This window comes from Tenrec ecaudatus, chromosome 12 (assembly GCF_050624435.1).
Source record: "Tenrec ecaudatus isolate mTenEca1 chromosome 12, mTenEca1.hap1, whole genome shotgun sequence".
NCBI lineage: Eukaryota > Metazoa > Chordata > Mammalia > Afrosoricida > Tenrecidae > Tenrec > Tenrec ecaudatus.
In genome coordinates this window covers 117,607,956-117,628,198 of record NC_134541.1, presented here as the reverse complement: position 1 = coordinate 117,628,198, position 20,243 = coordinate 117,607,956, and the positions used below count along the sequence as shown (strand labels likewise).

The following is a 20,243-nucleotide window of genomic DNA, read 5'->3' as shown; positions in this document are numbered from 1 at the left end:
GAATTAAACCTTAACCAGGGGACCAATCAGTTTTCCAACCTGCTAGGCTTAAAATGAGCCATCCTCAAGTGAACAGGGAAGATCTCACCACCACCAAGAAAGAAGAGCTGGAAGTGGAGTGCCCCTTTGGACCTGGAATACTTTACTGAGAACCTTCTAGAGCCAGGAGGCTCTTAGCTCCAGGAGAACCTCCTAGACCTAGAAGTGAGAGCGAGAGTGAGCTGTAACACTAAAGGAACCAGCAGCAGGGAGACAACAACAGCAGATCCAGGAGCTGGCAGGAAATGGCCCAGTGGACTTCCCTCCTCACAGAGTGAAAAAACTGAGCACCTCTGGCAAAGGAAGGTGTCTCTGCGAATCTGGCAAAGTTAGGCTAGTTGACCCTGTACCCATAAAGATTTACAGCCTCAGGGATCCTGTGAAGGATTGCCATGAATCAGAATTGGCACATGACAGTAGGTTGTGGTTTTGAGATCCCGCTCTCTGGGGGAAGGAAGGAAGCAGGGCTGGGCAGGACAGAGGGAGAGTGTGGGCAGAACAGTCACTGCAGGCTTCATTGAGTCCCGCAGCGGACTCTGAGCTAGGAGACTTCTCCAGTGTTGAGTTTGGGTCAGGAGGCCAGGCTCTTTACCTTACACTGAACGGTCATTGGATCCTGGCTACCCCCGGAAGATGTGATCTTGGGCAGGGGTCATCAGTTCTTTAGCCCTGAGGGGACACTTAGACATCACAACATCCATGACAGTTTGTCCTGCAATTCCACAGATCAGTGTGATTTTTGGTGTCCGTTCTATAGAGAAGTTTCAGCCTGGTGTGCAGGGAAGGAGAGGGGATTTTGTATCCTGAGCTATTACAAGTTCCCTTCACACATGCCACACACTGCCACCCAGTCGATCTCAACTCAGTGCCCCTATATAGAGTTTCAGAGGCTATACATTGTTATGGGAGCGGAAAGCCTCATTTTTCTTCCTGTGGAGCAGCTGGTGGGTGTGAACAGGTGACCTTCTGGTTAGCTGCCCAATGCTTAATCCATTCTACCAACAGGGTTCATTTGGCCTTATACTTTAAACCAAACTCACTGCCATCAAATTGATTTTTGACTCATAATGACCCTGTAGGGTTACCAGACCATATAGAATAGAACTTCCCCTTTTGAGTTTAGAGAATTGTACATCTTTGCAAAGCAGAACCCTTCTTGTTTCTCCCTCAGAACAGCAGATGGATTCAAACTGCTGACCCTGTGGGAAGCAGCAGGTCAGTGTGGAGCCCACTATACCACCTGGGCGGTGCCTTTTGGGCTTCTTATAGAGGTCCGTGTATAAAGAGGTGGAGATAAGGCAATCGGGAACTTAGCACTGGAGATGGAAGAACCAGGAACAAAAAGAGAGGTTGATACGTAGTGGAAAACAAACACTCTGACTAAGAAATTGTCTAATGGGAACCCCATTTGCTGTGCAATATTTTTCAATGAAAACAATACTTTTTTTAAAGAATGGATGAACCCACGGTTACGCCAGACACGCTAAGTCCCTGCAGAAATTTCGTTCACTTCCCCTGAGGGCTTCACACACCCAGCAGCACAAATCTGCAGTGTTTCACAGCGCCGGCCCCCACCCGCCACACCTGCCCAATTTGTGGGTGGTGTCGCAGCAGCGACCCCTGGTGTCCTGCCGGGGAGGCTGCGCACGAAGTCTCCGGAGCCGGGGTGGTGGCCGCCGCCGCCGCGCGGGTTCGAAACTGTTGGGAGTTGGACCGACTCTCAGCGTCCACCCTGGGGAAAGCCGTTCCGAGGCACTCGCCCTCCCCGGGCCATGGTGCATGTGGCTGACAAAAGCAAGAAAGGTAACTGAGGAGCAGGGTGGGGAGAGGAGGTGCGTTGGGATCCAGTCCTCCTCGGTAGCATCGGCATAATTGACACGCAGCGAGGTCGCACCTGCCTGCTCTCAGTGTACGCCTCGGAGCGGTGACCAGCTTCGTAGACGGCCCATGCAGCTGGGGGACCTGTCTGCTCCTCCCCCACATCCCTGTGCTCCCCCTTTGACCCCCGCCCCCCACAAGCTTCGCTTTCTGTAGTTTCGCCCTTTCCTCTGAGCCTGTCCTGAGCACGGATTGATTTAGCAGGGAGCTTATGAGGCCTGCTCTTTTGAGACTAGATTCCGTAGTGGATTCTCACGGGAAGCACCCTTCATTTTGCAGGTTGAGGTGGCAGCTTTGGCTTTAGCTTCGTTCTAAGAGGTGGCTTCCCTGGCTTCATGGAACGGAGACTCCAAGACTTGGCGCCTGTCCACCTGAAAAATCTCAGCATCGTCTCCGTGCTATGCTGTTTGTTTAAAGCGAGGGAACAGGGCTTTCTATTTACATATTTTGCTTTGGCTTAAAGAGGGTAGGGGTGCCCCTAGCATCGTACGGTTATTCAGCTGGTGAACTCTTAGAACAAGGAACTGAGTGTCGGGGGAGTTGCCATTCATAGAGCAGCCGCGACAACGGGCAGCCACTCTCCCAGAGCGTGTGTGGTCTCAGGCAAGTGGAAGGTGCTTCGAACTAGACTTTGGTACTGCTCCTTTGAGTAAGGGCCATGCCGCTTTCCTGCCTCAGAGGTAGTGCTAGGGAAAACCCCTTCTTTAGGCAATGGGGGAGCTCATAGCCACCAACTCCCCCACGCCCCCAATACCACGATTGTGTGACCTTGGGCCAAAGCCTGGCAATTAGCAGATTGTCAGTTGTCCTTAAGGGCTGTGTGGGAAATGCTGGAAAGCTAGTCTCCTCAAACTTCTCCTTGGGAAAATAACTTTGCTGTTTATGTTGTTTTAAATCATTCCTCTGTCCTTGAACTTTTTCTTGAGATTTGCCTCTGTAGAAAACATTATTTCCCACCCACTGCCCCCAAAGCCATTTCGATTGTCAATGCCATTTCTACCATCACTGCCATGACTACAGTATCCCTTCATTCTCAATGTCTCTTTCACACCTCACACAGCAGTCAGAAGGTTTGGGTTCTGTCTTTTTTTTTTCCAATCATTTTATTAGGGGCTCATACAACTCTTATCACAGTCCATACATACATCAATTGTGTAAAGCATATTTGTACATTCATTGCCCTCATCATTCTCAAAACATTTGCTCTCCACTTAAGGCCCTGGCACCAGGTCCCCATTTTCCCTTCCCTCCCTGCTCTCCCCTCTCTCATGAACCCTAGGTAATTTATAAATTATTATTTTGTCATATCTTACCCTCTCTGATGTCTCCCTTTACCCACTTTTCTGTTGTCGTCGCCCAGGGAGGAGGCTATATGTAGATCCTTGTAATTGGTTCTACCCCACCCTCCCTCTACCCTCCCCATACCGCCACTCTCACCACTGGTCCTGAAGAGGTCATCTGTCCTGGATTCCCTGTGTTTCCAGCTCCTATCTGTACCAGTGTACATCCTCTGGTCTTGCCAGATTTTTAAGGCAGAATTAGGATCATGATACTGTGTGTGTGCGGGGGAGCATTTAAGAACTAGAGGAAAGTTGTATGTTTCATTGTTGCTACACTGCACCCTGACCGGCTCATCTCCTCCCGGAGACCCATCAGTAAAAGGATGTCCAGTTGCCTACAGATGGGCTTTGGGTCCCCAGTCTGCACTCCCTCTCCTTCACAATGATAGGATTTTTTTGTTCTGATGATGCTTGATACCTGATCCCTTCGACACCTTGTGATCACACAGGCTGGTGTGCTTCTTCCATGTGGGCTTTGTTGCTTCTGAGCTAGATGGATGCTTGTTTACCTTCAAGCCTTTAAGACCCCAGACGCTGTATCTTTTGATACACAAATCTGATCACACGTGTCCTGACTAAATCCTTTATCAGCCTTTGCATTCAGGTTAACTTCCCAGCTCCTCAGGCTAGGCCCCAAAGCCAGCCCCTTTGCTCCTGCTTCATCCCACACTGGTCATCTTTGTGTTTCTGTGACAGACTTGGTTCTTTCTGACAGACTTGTTTTTTTTGGTTCTTGTCAGGCCCTTGATATACATCATCCCATCCCACCAATTCCATCACTCTTGGCCTAAATATTTCTTACTGGTGTTCTAGACTGCAATTCAAGTTATCACCTCCTCAGGGAAGTCTGCCCTACCTTCTCCATACAAGGCTTTCTGTTGTGCACTCAGAACGCACGCCGTGACCTGTTATTCACATACAAGGAGCTCCAAAAAGTTTATGGAACTATTCCATCTTTTAATTACATTTTACGGCGAGCTTTTGATATCTGTAGGACCGATTGATTGCTATAATCTGAGGCTTCCACTAAATTCTGTGTAGGCAAGAACCCTTGGTTCTCCTGGGCCTGCCGACTGCATCGATAGATCCTCCCCGAATGAGTAGATAATAAGCAACACTGTGCCAGATATGGTACAAAAGTCCTTTAGCTGCCACACTGAAATGGTGCTACCTCCCTCTGTGCTAGATCCCCATTTCACCGATGAGAAAACTGAGGAACAGAGAGATTCAGTAACTGCCGTAAGGGTCTTGTGCAGAACTGAAGTGCACTAGGGCCATACTCTTTAGATGCAAGACTGAAACACATTTTCTTTCTATAAGGCAGCTTCGAGGCCAAGGCACCTGTACACAACTTGAGCAAAACAAAGAAGACCAAACTCACTGTTGGCAAGTTGGGATTAGGCCTCATCCTCATCCAGCATGGGCCCTACCTCCAAATCATCCACCTCATCAAGAAAGGAGCTGCGGCCAAGGATAAAAAACTCCAGCCAGGTGACTGTGGTTTCCCCTGCCCCCGTCTCATCACGGTGTGGAATGCTTGGCCACTGGGTTTCGGTGTAATCTAATGAGACCATTGAACAAGAGCTTTCCATGGGCCACTCAGTTGATATGACTGGTAAAAATCCCACTTCTGTATGTAATACATCCAGTTCGTTCTCCAGTAGAAGTTGTTATTCGCCCTTTATAAATGAGGACACTCAAGTGTCAGTGAGAGAACGCTTCTTGCCAGTGTTGCTTCAGAGCTTATGACTCTCTATGAATAAGGGTTCCTTCTTCTGTAGCATAATTAGCTACTAACATTTAGGTGCAGGAAGCATCAAAAGAAGATGGAAGGAATACACAGGGTCACGCTAACAAAAAATAACTATTTTACCTGGCCAGCCAACTGGTGACTCAACACAATGTGGAAATTACCAAACAAAACCCAGTAACATCACTTGCAAGTTAAATTTTGCTGAAGATCATTAAAAAATGGTTGCTGTAGTACATCAACAGGGAGGACTCTGACATTCCATTTGGATTCAGAAGAGGACATAGGACTAGTGATATTAGTATTGATATCAGATGGCTCTTGGAGAATCCGAAAGATGTTTACTTAGAGTTTTACTGCTATGCAAAGACATTCGGCTGCGTGGCGTGGAACACGCTGTGGATAGGAGTGAGAAGGATGGGGACTCCAGAGCACTTCATTATGCCCCTGAGAAACCTGGACACAGATCAAGAGACAGCTGTTTCAGCAGAAAAGGGGACTACTGTGTGGTCTGAAGTCAAGCAAGGTTGTATCCTTTCGTCATACTTCATCAAACTGTAGGCTGAGCAAGTAACCCAAGAAGTTGGTGTATATGAAAAATGTGGCCTATGCCAAGGAATTCAGAAATTAGTCATCTAGCCAACTGATTGTAAGAGATCCATATTTGTGCCCCTTCCAAAGAAAGGGGACCCAACAGATTGCAGAAATGATAAAGCAGTATCATGAACACACCATTAAAATCTTGATGATAATTCAAAATTGATTCTAAAAATATACTACCAAATTCCAAAGAGAACATGAAACAAAGGGCATACAACAGGAAACATGTTTTTTTTTGTTTTGTGATATCTATCATCGTTGATGTAAAAGAATACTAGAAAGGTGTTATTACCTGTTTTTATTGATTATGCAAAGGCATTAGACTGTCTGGATTGTACCAAATTATGAAAAAAAAACCAACACTGGGAAGAATGGAATATTTAATTGTGCTCATGGGAAACTGTACCTAGACCAAGAAGCAGTTGTTTGAACAGAACAAAGGATGCTGACCGGTTTGCAAGGAGGAAAGATGTGTTTCGGGGTTTTATCCTTTCACCATACTTATCTAATTTGTATGCTGAAGGGCATTCGGATGACAAATACAGCTGATATAAACTTCCTTTCTGAACAGGAAGACCCGAAGCACTTCCCGAGGAAGATCAAAGATAAAGGCCTTCAAAATGAACTGCAGCTCAACATAAAGAAAACAAACTCCTACACTGGACTAATCCAAGTAACATCGTGATAAGTGAAGAAAGAAATTGTCAAAGATTTCATCTACTTGGTTCTACATCCATAGAAACATCAGTGAAGAAATTAAATGATATCCTGGGCAAATCTGCCAGTAAAACCTCTTTAGTGTTTAAAAAAAGGGAGTGGGGGGAGGAGTCACTTTGAGGACTAAGGTGCACCTGACTCACACCATTGTACTTGCATGTGAAAGCTGGGTAAAGAACATGGAAGACTGAAGAAGAATGGTCTTTTCAGTATGATGTTGCCTGAGAACTGAACAATGACCAAGTCTGTCTTGGAAGAATTGCGTCCAGAATGCCTCTTAGAAGCAAGCAAGCAATTGAACGATGGCTTGTTAAAAGATTTGTAAGAGCCCCTTCCCCAATAAAATGACTAATCGAAGAAGTAAACATGGCAAGACTTGGTTGCTGTTCTCATGAGGGACTAGTCCCTGGGGAAGGACATGATGGTGGTGAAGGGTCAGCAAAAAAACCCAGGTAGATACTCTCAATGAGTGACATTGACACATGGCTGTAATAATGAGTTCCAACACAGCAAGGCTTGCGAAGACGGAGCAGGACCAGTCAGGGTTTTGTTCTGTTGTACACAGGCTCTCCATGAATCAGAATGGACTCCCTGATCCCTCCCTACAACTTAGAGACTAGCCCACGGTCACACGAAGCTTGGCGTCATGCTGCAGAGCAAGAGTGCTCCGACGATCCTGCCCGACTCCGTTTTCCTCGATGAGCTCTGATGGTGGAGCAGGAAAACATACAATTTTCCTCTAGTTCTTTAATGTTTCCTCGTCCTCCACCATCATGATCCCAATTCTACCTTACAAATCCGGCTAGACTAGAGGATGTACACTGGTACAAATAAGAACTGGAAACACAGGGAATCATGGACCAATAATGAGTAGTGATACCAAAAAGTGGGTGAAGGGAGACATCAGTCACTATAAGTCATGAAAAAATAATAACTTATAAATTATCAAGGGTTCATGAGGGAGGGAGGGAGGGTAAAAATTGAAGAGCTGATACCAAGGGCTCAAGTAAAAAAATGTTTTGAAAATGATGATGGCAATAGATGTACAAATGTGCTTGACACATGAATGTATGTATGGATTATGATAAGAGCTGTATGAGCCTCAATAAAATGATTAAAAGAAAAAGAATTGGTGTCATGATAGCGGGGGTGGGGGGTATTAAAGAACTAGAGGAATGTTTTGTTTCGTTGGTGCTATACAACATCCTGGCTGGCTCCTCTCTTCCTTGTGACTCTTCTGTGAGGGGATGTCTAACTGTCTTTGGGTTTCTACTCTAACTCCCTTATTTGTATTGAAATGGTTGTTTTGGGTTTCTGATACCTGATCCCATTGACACTTTGTGATCACACAGGTTGGTGTGCTTCTTCCATGTGGGCTTTATTGCTTCCCTGCTAGATGGTCGCTTGTTTATCTTCAAGCTTTTAAGACCCCAGACACTGTATCTTATAATAGCTGGGCACCATCAGCTTTCTTTACCACATTAGTTTATGCACTCAGTGTGTCTTCAGTGATCGTGTAGGGAAGGTGAGCATCACAGAATACCAGGTTATTAGCACAAAGTGCTCTTGCATTGTGGGAGAACTTAAGTAGTGGCCCAATGTCCACCTGCTCCCTTAATCCTTAACCGATACATTTAAATACATAGATTTATATGCCTATTGTTATATATTAATATATTTACATGCCCATGCTTATACCTCTATAGATGCCTTTTGTCTCCTAGTTCTATTTCCTTTTACTTTCCTCCTGTCTCACTATCATGTTCAACCTTCATTCAGCTCTCTGTACTTACCCTTGGCTACATTGCACTTGATTGAACCCCACCAGGCATTCTATGTCCTCCTGGCCATCAATTTTAGATGTCTTGCTCCCTTCTCTCCGGGTTTGTTGTCTCCCCGCCACCCCCCCTTCCCTCACCTCCTCCTGGAACCCTTGGTCCCATTGTTTTCTCCTCGGAATTGTTTATCGTGCCTATCTTACATAGACATGAAAAATAAGGGGAAAATAGCTTATGAATAGTTCCAGGGCTGTGCTGACCTGCCAAGTCCAAATTCTATATTCATACTTCCTCGGGGACTTTATTGCTTTGCTCCCCTTGCTGCTCTGTTGCGCTCCCCCTTAGTGTTATATCCTGGTGTGTCGGAGTCAGACTGGGCCGAATTCCCAGTCTCCTGTGCTTACCCTCCCCCCCCCCCCCCACCCCACCACACACACACATAGTGCTGTGGGTCAGTTAGGGGACGTTGTGTCTTGAGGTGAGGCAGACCCTACAGTCCTCTCTGTGCATTGGCTACTCCAAGTGGGAATGTCATCCTGGAGGCTTGGTGGACCAGGATGCTGTTCTCCCTCTTTTTAATTGGTACCCACGGTTAGAAGGAGTGGAATAAAGAAGGTAGATATAGAATGCTATTATGAACCTTGGGTTAAGCTTAAAACCAGAACATTTTCTCACATGATACTATTTGTTGCTGGCAACCACCACCAGGAGGCTTCTGGACTTTCCAGATTAGGGCAGGTCCAATGAGTCTTGTTTGTTCTGTGTCTCTGGGGTCAGCTGACAGATGCTGGTTGATCACTAAAGTGTACACTTGCTAGAGTGGGGCATGAAACAAGCTCATGTGAATGCTATTTAGGGGGCTCCTTGAAGTTGAGGCAGCGTCGAATTCATCTTTAAAGAGATTTAACTGTAGTCCGGGTGTATCTACTACGTCTGTGCTTAATAAATGAACAAAAGGCTAGCATTTGTCCCAGGCATTGTGCAAAGTGTTTCCATATATATTATTTAATATTTAAACCTCTCTGAAGTGGAGAGATGAATTTACAAGCAGTCAAGCAGTCAGTGCTGCAGTTTGAACCTAATAATTTTAAGAAGTGAAATTACTTATGGCTCTTGTATCCATTTTTAACTCCCACCAAGTGATTGTGCAGGACCAGGCTAACATAGTGTAGCGGACCCTAAGTCAGGGATCGGTCAGTTTTGCCATTCCTCTCTATAAGAGAGCCATCTCAGAAGCAGAGAGAGAATCTTGTGGCCATCAAGAAAGAATAGCTACCATTGGAGTTTATGTGTTTGAAGTAGTGGAGGCAGAACCAAGGAACCATGAAGTGACAGAATATAGAGGCTGCAACATTGAGACCAGAGACCAGGAGACTGAGGCAGAGCAGCAGGCCGGCTCCCGCGTCCGTCAGATAAAGTGGAGGAGCCAAGGAACCAAGTGGCTGAGAGGTTGAAAACCAGAGGGACTTGGCTGCTGGTTGAGGAGAGGTGCTGCTGTGGACCAAAGCCTGTACCCTTTATGTTTTCAGATCTTGGCTTGTGGTAAACTGTTAACGTCCCCCAGTAAGCCCCATAATCATTCATATTGGCTAAGTTCTGTGTGGGTCGTTGCAGCCGATTATGGAGCACACCAGGGAAGTAGAGTGGCATGAGCTAGGGTATCGAGTAAAAAGAGGGTGAGGGTAAAGGCATGTCTGACCTCTGCCTGTGACCATCTCTCCTGAAGCTGGGGGAGGTCGGTTGTGGTCTCTGAGCCGCTTTCTCAGGCTAGAAGTGAACTTTCTTTCTAGCAGAAATCTAGAGCCAAATCTCTTCCTGACAAGCCAGCCACATTCTTTATTCACTACCTAGGTTTCAAAGTCTGTAATTCCATCCTTTTGCCAGTGATTCTGAGATTTGGGGAGGTAATTTCCTTCACAAAGCCATTGAGTCCGTGTTGACTCCCAGCAACCCCCTGTGGGGTTTGGAGGTTGTAACTCTTTACGGGGTAGAGACCCAGTTTTTCTCCCATGTGATTTCCTTAGAGGACTTCTTTTTCCTCCCTGCTTCATTGCCTTCCAGCCCCAGGCACTTCTCATTCATATATATTCAGTTTCTCACCTTTGGAGTTTCCTAATAAGGTCTCTAGAAGGCAACCTTGATTCTTAATTTAGTTGTGTTAGTTATGCTAGCAGAATTTTGTATTGTTTTTGACCAGTGTGTCTTTAATTACTGACACTGATCAAAACAAACTCTAATACCCAAAGGCTTAAGAAATTAATATACTCTGAAAGTAAACTGCCTACTTGGGAGAAATGGAGAAGAGGAAAAAGACACAAAATTTATTCTTCAGTAGTGGACTGGCTGTTCCAAAGTTGGTTTAGTATAGGTAAGACAAGGCTTAATATGTGATTCCTGTAGCCCGTTACAGCAGGAAAACAAATGTGTAAGGTTGGTATTCACAAATACCAAATTGGTGTTTCTTTATAAAAGGCAATGCTTCCATCTGCTGCCAGAGTAATCACATTCATACAGAAACATTTGGCGCACAGCCAGAAGAGCCAGGGAGTTAAGCTGTTTATTTCTGCCCTCTTACCCTTTTACAACATAATTAAGCAGAATACCAAGCCACTGCTTTGGGCTATAAACACTCCTTTTAACAGTAGGCAAGAAAGCCCAGCCAGGCAGTTCTTAGCCATTATAATTAACCTCCAGAGCTATGCTTCATAGTCCACAATATGTAGGTAGCTGGAAGAACCTTTGTTTCTGAAATTAGTTTCAGACACCTGGTTGGTTTTATTTCTGAACTTGAGTTACTTTTTCAGACCAGAGTAGCAGCTTTTCTCCACCTTTCTAATATACACTTCCTTGAATTCTGGGAGCCTTGGTGTCTATGGTAGAATCCAGCACTGTGCACACTTGTCCTTGTATTTCGTGGGGATTTCCAGTGGGATCTGTATAAATCTTGATTTAAACAGTGGAGTATAGTATCAAAGAGAGGGTAGTACTTCATCTCATCTCCTCAGAAGGTAGGCGTCAGTTGTTTTGGAACAAGGGTAATTGATGGGTTTCTAGCTTTCTCGTTGGGGAGACTAATCAATCTTTTGAAACTTTATTAGAATCATCTCTTTGGATGTTAGCTGTCAAGTAGGAAGAGCAGTTCCTTTGAAGGATTCTTTTCTCCTGCTGAATGTCCGCATGGCAATCATTGCTCTTCATTGTAAGCAAACTCTAAATGAATCTGCGAGGTGCTGAATTTAGGATACCTGGTCTGACAGTGACCAGAAAGGCCAGAGAATTAGGTTTAGAAAATGGAGAATTAAGCGCTACACCTGGAAATTGATATTGCTGCCACAAGTCATGTTCCACGTTCAGTGATTCAGCTTCCTCCACGGAAACCAGTTCCATGTCTGTTTCCTAGCTGTTGGGGTGGGAGGGCTTGTTGCCAAGATGTCATCCTCTTCCAATATGCTGGGGGCTCAGAAGCTCCATAGTGGACCATCATGCCTCCCTCCTTGTATAACATTACTCTGAAATCAGGAACCTAGCCGTCAAATTCCTTGGAACCAGTATACTCTGAATAGATAAACTTTAATTAAAGCAGGTTTATTGGCCAGTATTTCATACAAGACTATTTGCTCAACTAATATTGCATAAGGACAGAACATGATAATGAAAGTCATGATGTTAATAAGGTCTATTTACTGTGGAGGGCCCTGGAAATTGCCAGGCAGACATAACAGAAAGTGGGTCACTTGTTCATCATTTAAGTATGTGTATTTAACTAGTAGTAATAATTCATTTTATTTGACATAAGTACGCTTTCAGAATCCTAAAGGATTTCAAGTATGACTTTTAGTCACATTGGGAGAAAGATGGGGCTTTCTACTCCCATAGTCAGTCTCTGAAACCCACAGGGGAATGTCTACACTGCCCTAATAATGTCGCTCTGAGCGGGCACAGGCTCAGTGGCACTGTCTTGTTTGGGCTTAGTCAGATGGAGGATTTTGGCGCTCTGGTGGCATATTGGTTACGAGTTGGGCTGCCTACAGGAAAGCTGGCCGTCTGAAAGCAACATGCGCTATGCAGGAGCTAGTCTTGGAAATCCACAGGGACAGTTCTACCCTGTCGGATGGCACCAATCTGATGGCACTGAAGATTTCAGAGTGTCACAAAAACATGGCATAAGACTACCATTATACTGCTACCAGGAAACAACCTGTACATGCTTTTATTAAATAAGACTGAAGCCTGGTTTTGGTGAAAAATGAGCCTCGTTTCGATATGAAACGAAGGAGCCCTGGTGGCGCAGAGGTTACACAGCAAGCTGTTATCGCAAGGCTAGCCGTTTGCATCTACTGGCTCCGCTGCAGGAGAAAGAAGACAAGGCTCTGCTCCTGCCAACAGGTCTCGTCTTGGGAACAAGCAGGCACAGTTGTACCCTATTCTACAGGGGTGCTGAGTCAGAACTGATTTCATGGCAGGGAGGTCTTATTTTAAAAATCAAATAAAGCACCCAACCGTTAGCCAGGTAACAGGAGGCCCCTCTAAACCCTTATCGAAATTCTGGTAACTTTCTTTCCTTCAGGTGATGTTCTGATCAGTGTTGGCCATGCGAATGTATTGGGGTATACGCTTCGAGAGTTTTTAAAGCTTTTGCAACATATCACCATAGGAACAGTGCTACAAATCAAGGTTTACCGAGATTTTATTGATATACCCAACGAATGGCAAGAAATACAGGATTCAATCCCCGAGACCAAATTTCCAGTTACACGGTAAGTGGTTATGGCCATGAAAAAAAAAAATCCCCAATCTTTGTTACGCTACAGAACCCCATGGTCTGCGAAGCACAGCATCTAGGATTAGTGTGAAAGTTATCAAATAGTAAGTGAGGCCAAGAGTGGGCAGCTTGGTGCCACCTTCAGAGTACTGTAGTGGGTTTTAAAATCCTTTGGGAAAAGATGACCTTAGAGGACACACTGATAAAGGCAAGAGCTTTGAAGTTGGAATTAGAAAACAAAACCAAAAAACCCACATCCATCATCCAAAGGGAATTCAGCCTACCAACTCACCTGTAACTTGCTTTTCTTCTTCCAAGGCCACGCTTACACACAGGCACTGTGAATCTCATTTCTCGTTCCCTCCTGGATGGTCAGCCGTTCTCTGACTCTATCCCAACAGCAGTTTCTTTGCTTCTCCAATCTTAGTAAAACCTACCACCTCGCTCCTCCCGTCCCCGCTCTGTTCCCTGCCTCCTCTCCAAATTTGTCTGCGCCACTCCATTTTCCCAGGCACCTCCCAACACACTTTAATATGGGGTCTGTCTTCAACAGTCGGCTAACAAGCTCTTCTCAAATCATCCACAACCTTCACACTGCTGATCCCAATGGGCACATCATAGTCTCTGAGTCGCATTAGACACTTTATTACCTACCCTCTGAAGCCCCGCCTTGAAATACAATCCTGCCGGCTTCTGAAACCCTCCACTCGCCTGATTTTCTTACGCTGATCACTTCCTATTGGTCTCCTTTTACTCTGAAGTTCTTCAGGGTTTTAATACTTGGCTCTCTGTTTTTGAGGTGATCTCACTGATGCCTAGTTTCTATTACTATCCATACTCGAAGCCCTCTCAAATTGTCTCTCCAAACTTGTATGTCTAAGTATCTGTTTGACACTTTCCTCATTAAACTCCTCAAACTCTCATTATGTTCAAAGTCAAAAGCCAGCTTACCAGCGTAGCTCCCATCTTACTGAATGCTGTTCTTGGTGAACAAGCCAGAAATAGAAGGATTGTGCTCGAATTCGCTGTCTTTCTTGCCTCCCTCTCAGTCCCTGGCCCTCTCTCAGTTTGCTAGGGACACTAATTTTGAACAAAGGATCGAAACACATTAAATGGGGAAGAGCTATATCTTCAAAAAATGGTGCTAGCAAAATTAGATTTTCATTTGCAGAATGGGTCAGGATCTATACCTGACTCCACATACAAAAGTGAACTCAACATGGATTAAAGAAAAGAGATGGATGAAAGACCTAAATGTAAACCCAATAACTATAAAAAGATCCTCAACAATAGGATCAAATTTAGAGGCTCTAATCAAATTAAATGAAGAACACGCTCACAACACAAGGCAGTTCACTGCTGTTGCTGTTGATCACAAGAACCCTACGTACAGCAGAAGGAAACACTGTCCAATCCTGCGCTGGCTTCACAACTGTTCTCAGGTTCGAGCCCATTGCTGCAGTCACTGTGTCAATCCAGCTTGATGGTCTTCCTCTTGTTGGCTGCCCCTCTCCTTTACCAAGCATGCCGTCTTTTTCCAGGGACCGGTCCGCCCCTGACATGTCCAAAGCACATGACAGTATTGCCTCTAAGGAGCACTCTTGACTGCACTTTGCCCAGTACAGATTTGTTTGTAGCCCAGGGCACTTTCAATATCCCTCACCAACACTAAAATTCCAATGCATCAGTCCTTCGCGGGTCTTCCTTATTCAATGTCTGCCTTTCACATACAGAGGAGATGATGCTCTTGACTAGTGCTTCCATAAGCATTAACTGTGGAGTCAAGCAAGAAGAAATCCTTAACAACTTCAACTTCTTCTCCCTTGATCATGTTATCTATTGGTCCAGTTGTGAGGATTTGGGTTTTCAATACTGAAGGCTATAATCCTTGATCTTCATCAGCAAGTACTTCATGTCCTCCTCCCTTGCAGCAAGCTAGGTTATCTGCATATCACAGGCTGACAATAAGCCTTCCTCCAATCCTGTTATCACATTCTTTTTCATTAATCCAGCTTCTCTGATTATTTGCTCAGCATAGAGATTGAGTAGTATGGAGAGAGGATACAACCCTGACACGCACCTTTGTTGATTTTAAAATATGTAATATTCCTTGTTCTGTTCGCACAGCAACTTCTTGGTCCATGTACAGGTTCCTCATGAGCATTATGAAGTGTTAAGGAATTTCCATTCTTCTCAAGGTTTGTTAATGACCCGCACAATTGAATGCTTTGGCATAGTCAATAAAACACAACTAAACACCGTTCTAGTGTTTTCTGCTTTCAGCCAAGATTCAGCTGAAGTCAACATTATCCTTTGTTCCATGTCCTCTTCTGAATTCAGCCTCAATTCCTACGAGCACCTTGCCAATGGATGACTTTCAGCAAAATTTGACTTGCACATAGGAAATTAATAATATGGTTCAATTAACTTGAGCATTGTTGTCACCTTTCTTTGGAATGGGTACAAATATGGATCTCTTCTAGGCAGCTGACCAACTAGCTGCCTCATAAAGTTCCTGGCCTTGATGAGTGCTTCCAGCGCTTAATCAGCCTGTTGAAACATTTCAGTTGGTGTTCCATCAGTTCCTGGAGTCTTGTTTTTGACTCATACCTTCAGTACAACTTGGACTTCTTTCATCAGTACCACTGGTTGTTGATCATGCTACTTTTTGAAACAGCTGAATGTTGCCTGGTTCTTTTCGGTACAATGACTCTGTATTCTTTCCATCTTCCTTGGATGCTTCCTGCATCATTCAACACTTTTCCTATGGAATCTTTCAATATTGCAACTCGAGGCTTGAATTTCCTTCAGTTCTTTAAGATATGCTGAGCGTGTTCTTTTGGTTTTCTAACTCTAGGTCTTTGCACATTTCATTATATTCGACTTGGTCTTCTCAAGCTGCCCTTTGAAATGATCTATTCAGCTTATTAACTTCATCATTTCTTCCATTTGGCTTAGCGACTGTACAGTTAAGGATAAGCCTCAATCTTTTCTGACACCCACTAGGATCTTTGGTTTCTTTCCCCTTTTTAGTGGTGCCCCTTTGCCTTCTTCCATGTATGATATTCTTGATGCCTGCTCATCAGGTCTGTTAGTGTTTAATGCATCATATCTGTTCTTGGCATGTTCTCAAAATTCAGGTGGGATAGACAAGGTTGTCGACTTGTTTTAATTTTCTTCAGGTTCCACTTGATGGTTTGTCCCACAGTTGGCTCCTGGCCTTGTTGTAGCTACTGATAATGACCTTCTCCATCGTCTCTTCCCACAGATGCAGTCAATTTGATTTCTGTGCATTCCATCTGGAAAAGTCCATGTATCTAGAAGTCCACGTGTTGTTGAAAAAGGTATTTGTGATGAAGAAATTGTTGGTCTTGCAAGATCCTATCATGCAATCTCCAGCTTCCTTTCAATCACCAAGGCCTTGTTTTCCAACTACTGTTCCTTCCTGTTTCTTACTTTTGCATTCCAATCACCAAAAATCATTAATACATCTTGAATGCATGATTTATCAATTTCAGGTAGAAGATGTTGGTAAAATCTTTCCATTTCTGCATCACTAGCTTTCGTGGTTTGTACATAAATTTCAAGCATAGTTGTAGTGACTGGACCTCCCTGTATGTGGATAAGTAGTACCTATCACAGACAGCATTGTACCTAAAGGCCGAACTTAGAATGTCCTTTTTGATAATGTACCACCATTCCTCTGGAACTTGTCATTTCTTGCACAGTAAGTGAAACGACTGATTCAAAATAGCCAATCCCAATTCATTTCAGTTCACTAATGCCTAGAGTATCAATCTTTATGCATTCCATTTCATTTTTGATGACTCCCAACTTTCCAATTCCTTCTTCAGTCTTTGCCTAGTCTGGAAGCTCTGCTGAAACTTGTTTGCTTTGGCTGACTCTACTGTTATTTGAAATAGCAGTGACATAGCTTCCAGCATCATAGCAACACCCTAGCCAGGAACAGACACATTCACACCCACTGCAGCACTTTTCACAAAAGCCAGAAGATGGAAACACCTAAATGCCATTCTTCCAGACTTTGGAAGAATGTACAAACCTTGGTACACATATATAACCAATAGACAAGATGACGGGGACCACCTAAAAATAAGAAACTTACATCCATCAGAAGATTTTACCAAGAGTAAAATGAAAACTCATAGACTGGGGAAAAGGTTTTTTTACAATGACAAGGGACTAATTTCTAAAAATCTAAAGAAAACTTCAACGCCTCAACAAGAAAACTGAATTAAAAAATGGGTAGAGGACATAAATAGAACCGACAGCAAAGTTTAAAAGAGTGGGAGCAGTTGCAGAGAGATTAGAACCCGAGATTAGGATTTGAAAACATAGTACAACCAACGTGGGACTGGAAGCATCATATGGCCCAGCAATAGCTCTACTTGGTATATATCCTACAGAAATAAAGACCGTAGACTGGACAAATATACACACATCCACACTCAGCACAGCACTGTTCACAATAGCAAGATGGAAACAATTTAAAAGCCCATCACTGGAAGAATGGGTAAACAAACTTGATACATACACATAATAGACTATCCATTGTTAAAGAATGGTGAAAAAACGGCGAAATACCTCATGGTACGTATTTAGAGGACATTGTGCAGAGTAACTGAGTAAAATCAAACCCAAAAGCCTACATATAGACCAGTATTACAAAAGACTAGCCAAGAAAAGGTTCTCACACCTGAAGGAACAGAATCTGATTGCTACATGAGGAGAAGGCAAGGTAGGGTAAGCAATAGGCTAGTGGGTAGAAAGCGTTAACTTGAGTGAAGGGAAAGACACAAGAAAGAAATGGGGAAGAGGGCAGGAGCAGGGGATACGCCACTGGAAGGTTTGATGAATTGTTGAATGCAAAAAGGATTATCTGATATAATCACAATAAAGTTTATTGGAGGCGGGATCCTTGTCAGTATTCTGGATTAAAACTGTCTAAAGCATTTTCAAAGTAGGGTAAAATAATTTGTCAGAATTTAATTTACATTTGGCTATGAAAAAACTTATTTTTTTTAGAAAGAAAAACCTAAAGGTTGTATTAACATTAAATTGTATTCCCTTTTTAAAATTATTATAATTTTATTAAGGGCTCATACAACTCTTATCACCATCCATCCATCCATCATGTCAAGCACATTTGTACATACGTTGCCATTATCATTTTCAAAGCTTTTTCTTTCTACTTGAACTCTTGCTATCAGCTCACTTTGTTTCCCTCCCTGAGCCCTCGATAATTTATAAATTATTTTGTCATGTCTTCCACTGTCGAATGTCTCCCTTTACCTCCTTGTCTGTTGTCGTCCCCCCTGGGAGTGGGTTATAGGTAGGTTATTGTGATTGGTTTCCCCTTTCTCCCCCACCTTCCCCTTTCCCTCCTGGTATGGCTACCCTCAATATTGGTCCCAAGGAGTTTATCTGTCCTGTATTCTCGGTGTTTCCAGCTCTTATCTGTACCCATATACATGCTCTGGACTAGCCAGATTGGTAAGGTAGAATTAGGGTCATGAGAGTGGGGGGAGGAAGCATTAAAGAACCAGAGAAAAGCTGTATATTTCCATCGGTGCTATAATTCACCCTGATTGGCCCATCTTCTCCCCACGACCCTTCTGTAAGGAGATGTCTAATTGCCTACAGATTGGCTCTGGGCTTCCACACGGCACTGTGCCCCACTCCCCTTCACATTATGATTTTTTTACTCTGGGTCTTTGGTGCCTGATACTTGAACCTATTGACACCTCATGATCACACAGGTCTGTGCATTCTTTCTTTTATGAGGAAAAAGTTTATATTACATCTTGTTAAAAGTTCCTACAATAAGAATACATTTCATTCACTATTCTTTTCAGTACCACGAAAACCAAGCAGGCAAAAGATGAAGCGCCCACAAGCAATATTGAAAATGAAGATGCAGTTACAGATAAGAAATTGAAATCCTATAGATATCCACAGTCAACTGGGGCTGCAAGGAGACCAGTGTCCATCTCCACAGACTGGCACGGGTATGAAAAGGAGGACCACACTATCAGTGTAGGGAAAGACATTCACTCTGATGTAATGCTTCACAGAGATCAGAAGGACGTGAGAGCACCTTCTCCATACTGGACAATGGTGAAGCAAGCCAATGAAAGATCCTCCTCCTCCTCCTCGGCCTCTTCAACCTCAGATGCTTTCTGGCTGGAAGACTATGCCCAAACTGAAGAGGGCAAGGGCCAACCTGATTAAGCAATGGTTGGCAAATCTAAGACCATTTCTCTTCAAAGCACCCAGTTTTTGTGTATCATCACGTACAGGTTGCTACTCTCATAGAAACGAGTGCAGATTCTATGGCTGCGTTGTGAAACCTTGATATGCTTTTCAACTCAAAATAGCAGTACCATCTTTTAGAAAATATAGCAGAGGAAACCCAATTATCAGAATGAGTGGATATAGTAGAGAAACTCACTTTTTAAGGTAAGTATCTTTTTTCTTTAGCTACTGAGCTCTTTGCTGGCAAGACTGAGGTGCCCTACTTAGAAGGAATCAAATGTATTGTTCTGGTTAACTGCTCACACTAAACCTCGCTTTCACTTGTAAGCTAAGGTGACCAGATGTTAACATTGGTAAAGCGGGACACCATTGACAAAACTCATATCATGGCGAAATAGCTACATGGCAGTCGAAAACTATATACCTTAGCTTGTCGTGCATTCTTTCCAAAAATCAGGACTTTTTAAAAATGCTGTGGGGTGCGAAAAAATTGTTAAAAATTGGGACTGTCCCACCAAAAGCGGGACGCCTGGTCACCTTATTTTAAGCTCTACTTTTACTTTCAATGTTGGGTTGTTTCAGTTAATCATTTATGAGACTGGAAAGAAACAGATGAGGGATAGATGTGAGAAAAAGGAAAACTGCCACATTTGAAGAAAAATTAGACATGAAGTGAAGCACTGAGAATCCAGGATGATTGGTAGAGAATTAAAGTTTCTTTGAAGATACAACTCATTTCACTCTCCCGACTATTTCACCAAACTAAGCAGCCCAGTGGCATGGTGACTGAGCAGTAGGGTGCTCAACGGAAGGTCACTGAAATCTAGTGGCTGATCTGCTTCCATACAGATGCACAGACGTGGACCCCCACAGGTCAGCTCGACTCTGTCGTCTATGGTAGCTAGATCGGCATCAACAGCAATGGGTTCTTTGGGGATTCAAAATTATACATGTGTTAACTGCTTAGTTAAAAACCATCGATATTAATTTGGAACTGTTTATCCTGCTAGTAACTTAGACTTCATTTTATAGTTCTTGATGCTTCTGTACAAGATCTCAGCTTATAAGTACTTGTGAATTAATTGATTAGGAAAACAGCAAGA

General features: G+C 43.7%; 1 protein-coding gene across 1 annotated transcript; it reads left to right on the top strand.

Annotated features, from left to right (window-relative positions):
* The first annotated feature begins 1,811 nt into the window (after positions 1-1,811).
* On the top strand, positions 1,812-19,233 carry PDZD9 (PDZ domain containing 9). The gene is made up of 4 exons (XM_075528115.1): positions 1,812-1,842; positions 4,578-4,748; positions 12,670-12,859; positions 18,741-19,233. Exons 1-4 carry the CDS (start codon positions 1,812-1,814, stop codon positions 19,114-19,116), a joined length of 768 nt encoding a protein of 255 aa, XP_075384230.1. The 3' UTR covers positions 19,117-19,233.
* The last annotated feature ends 1,010 nt before the right edge of the window (positions 19,234-20,243 follow it).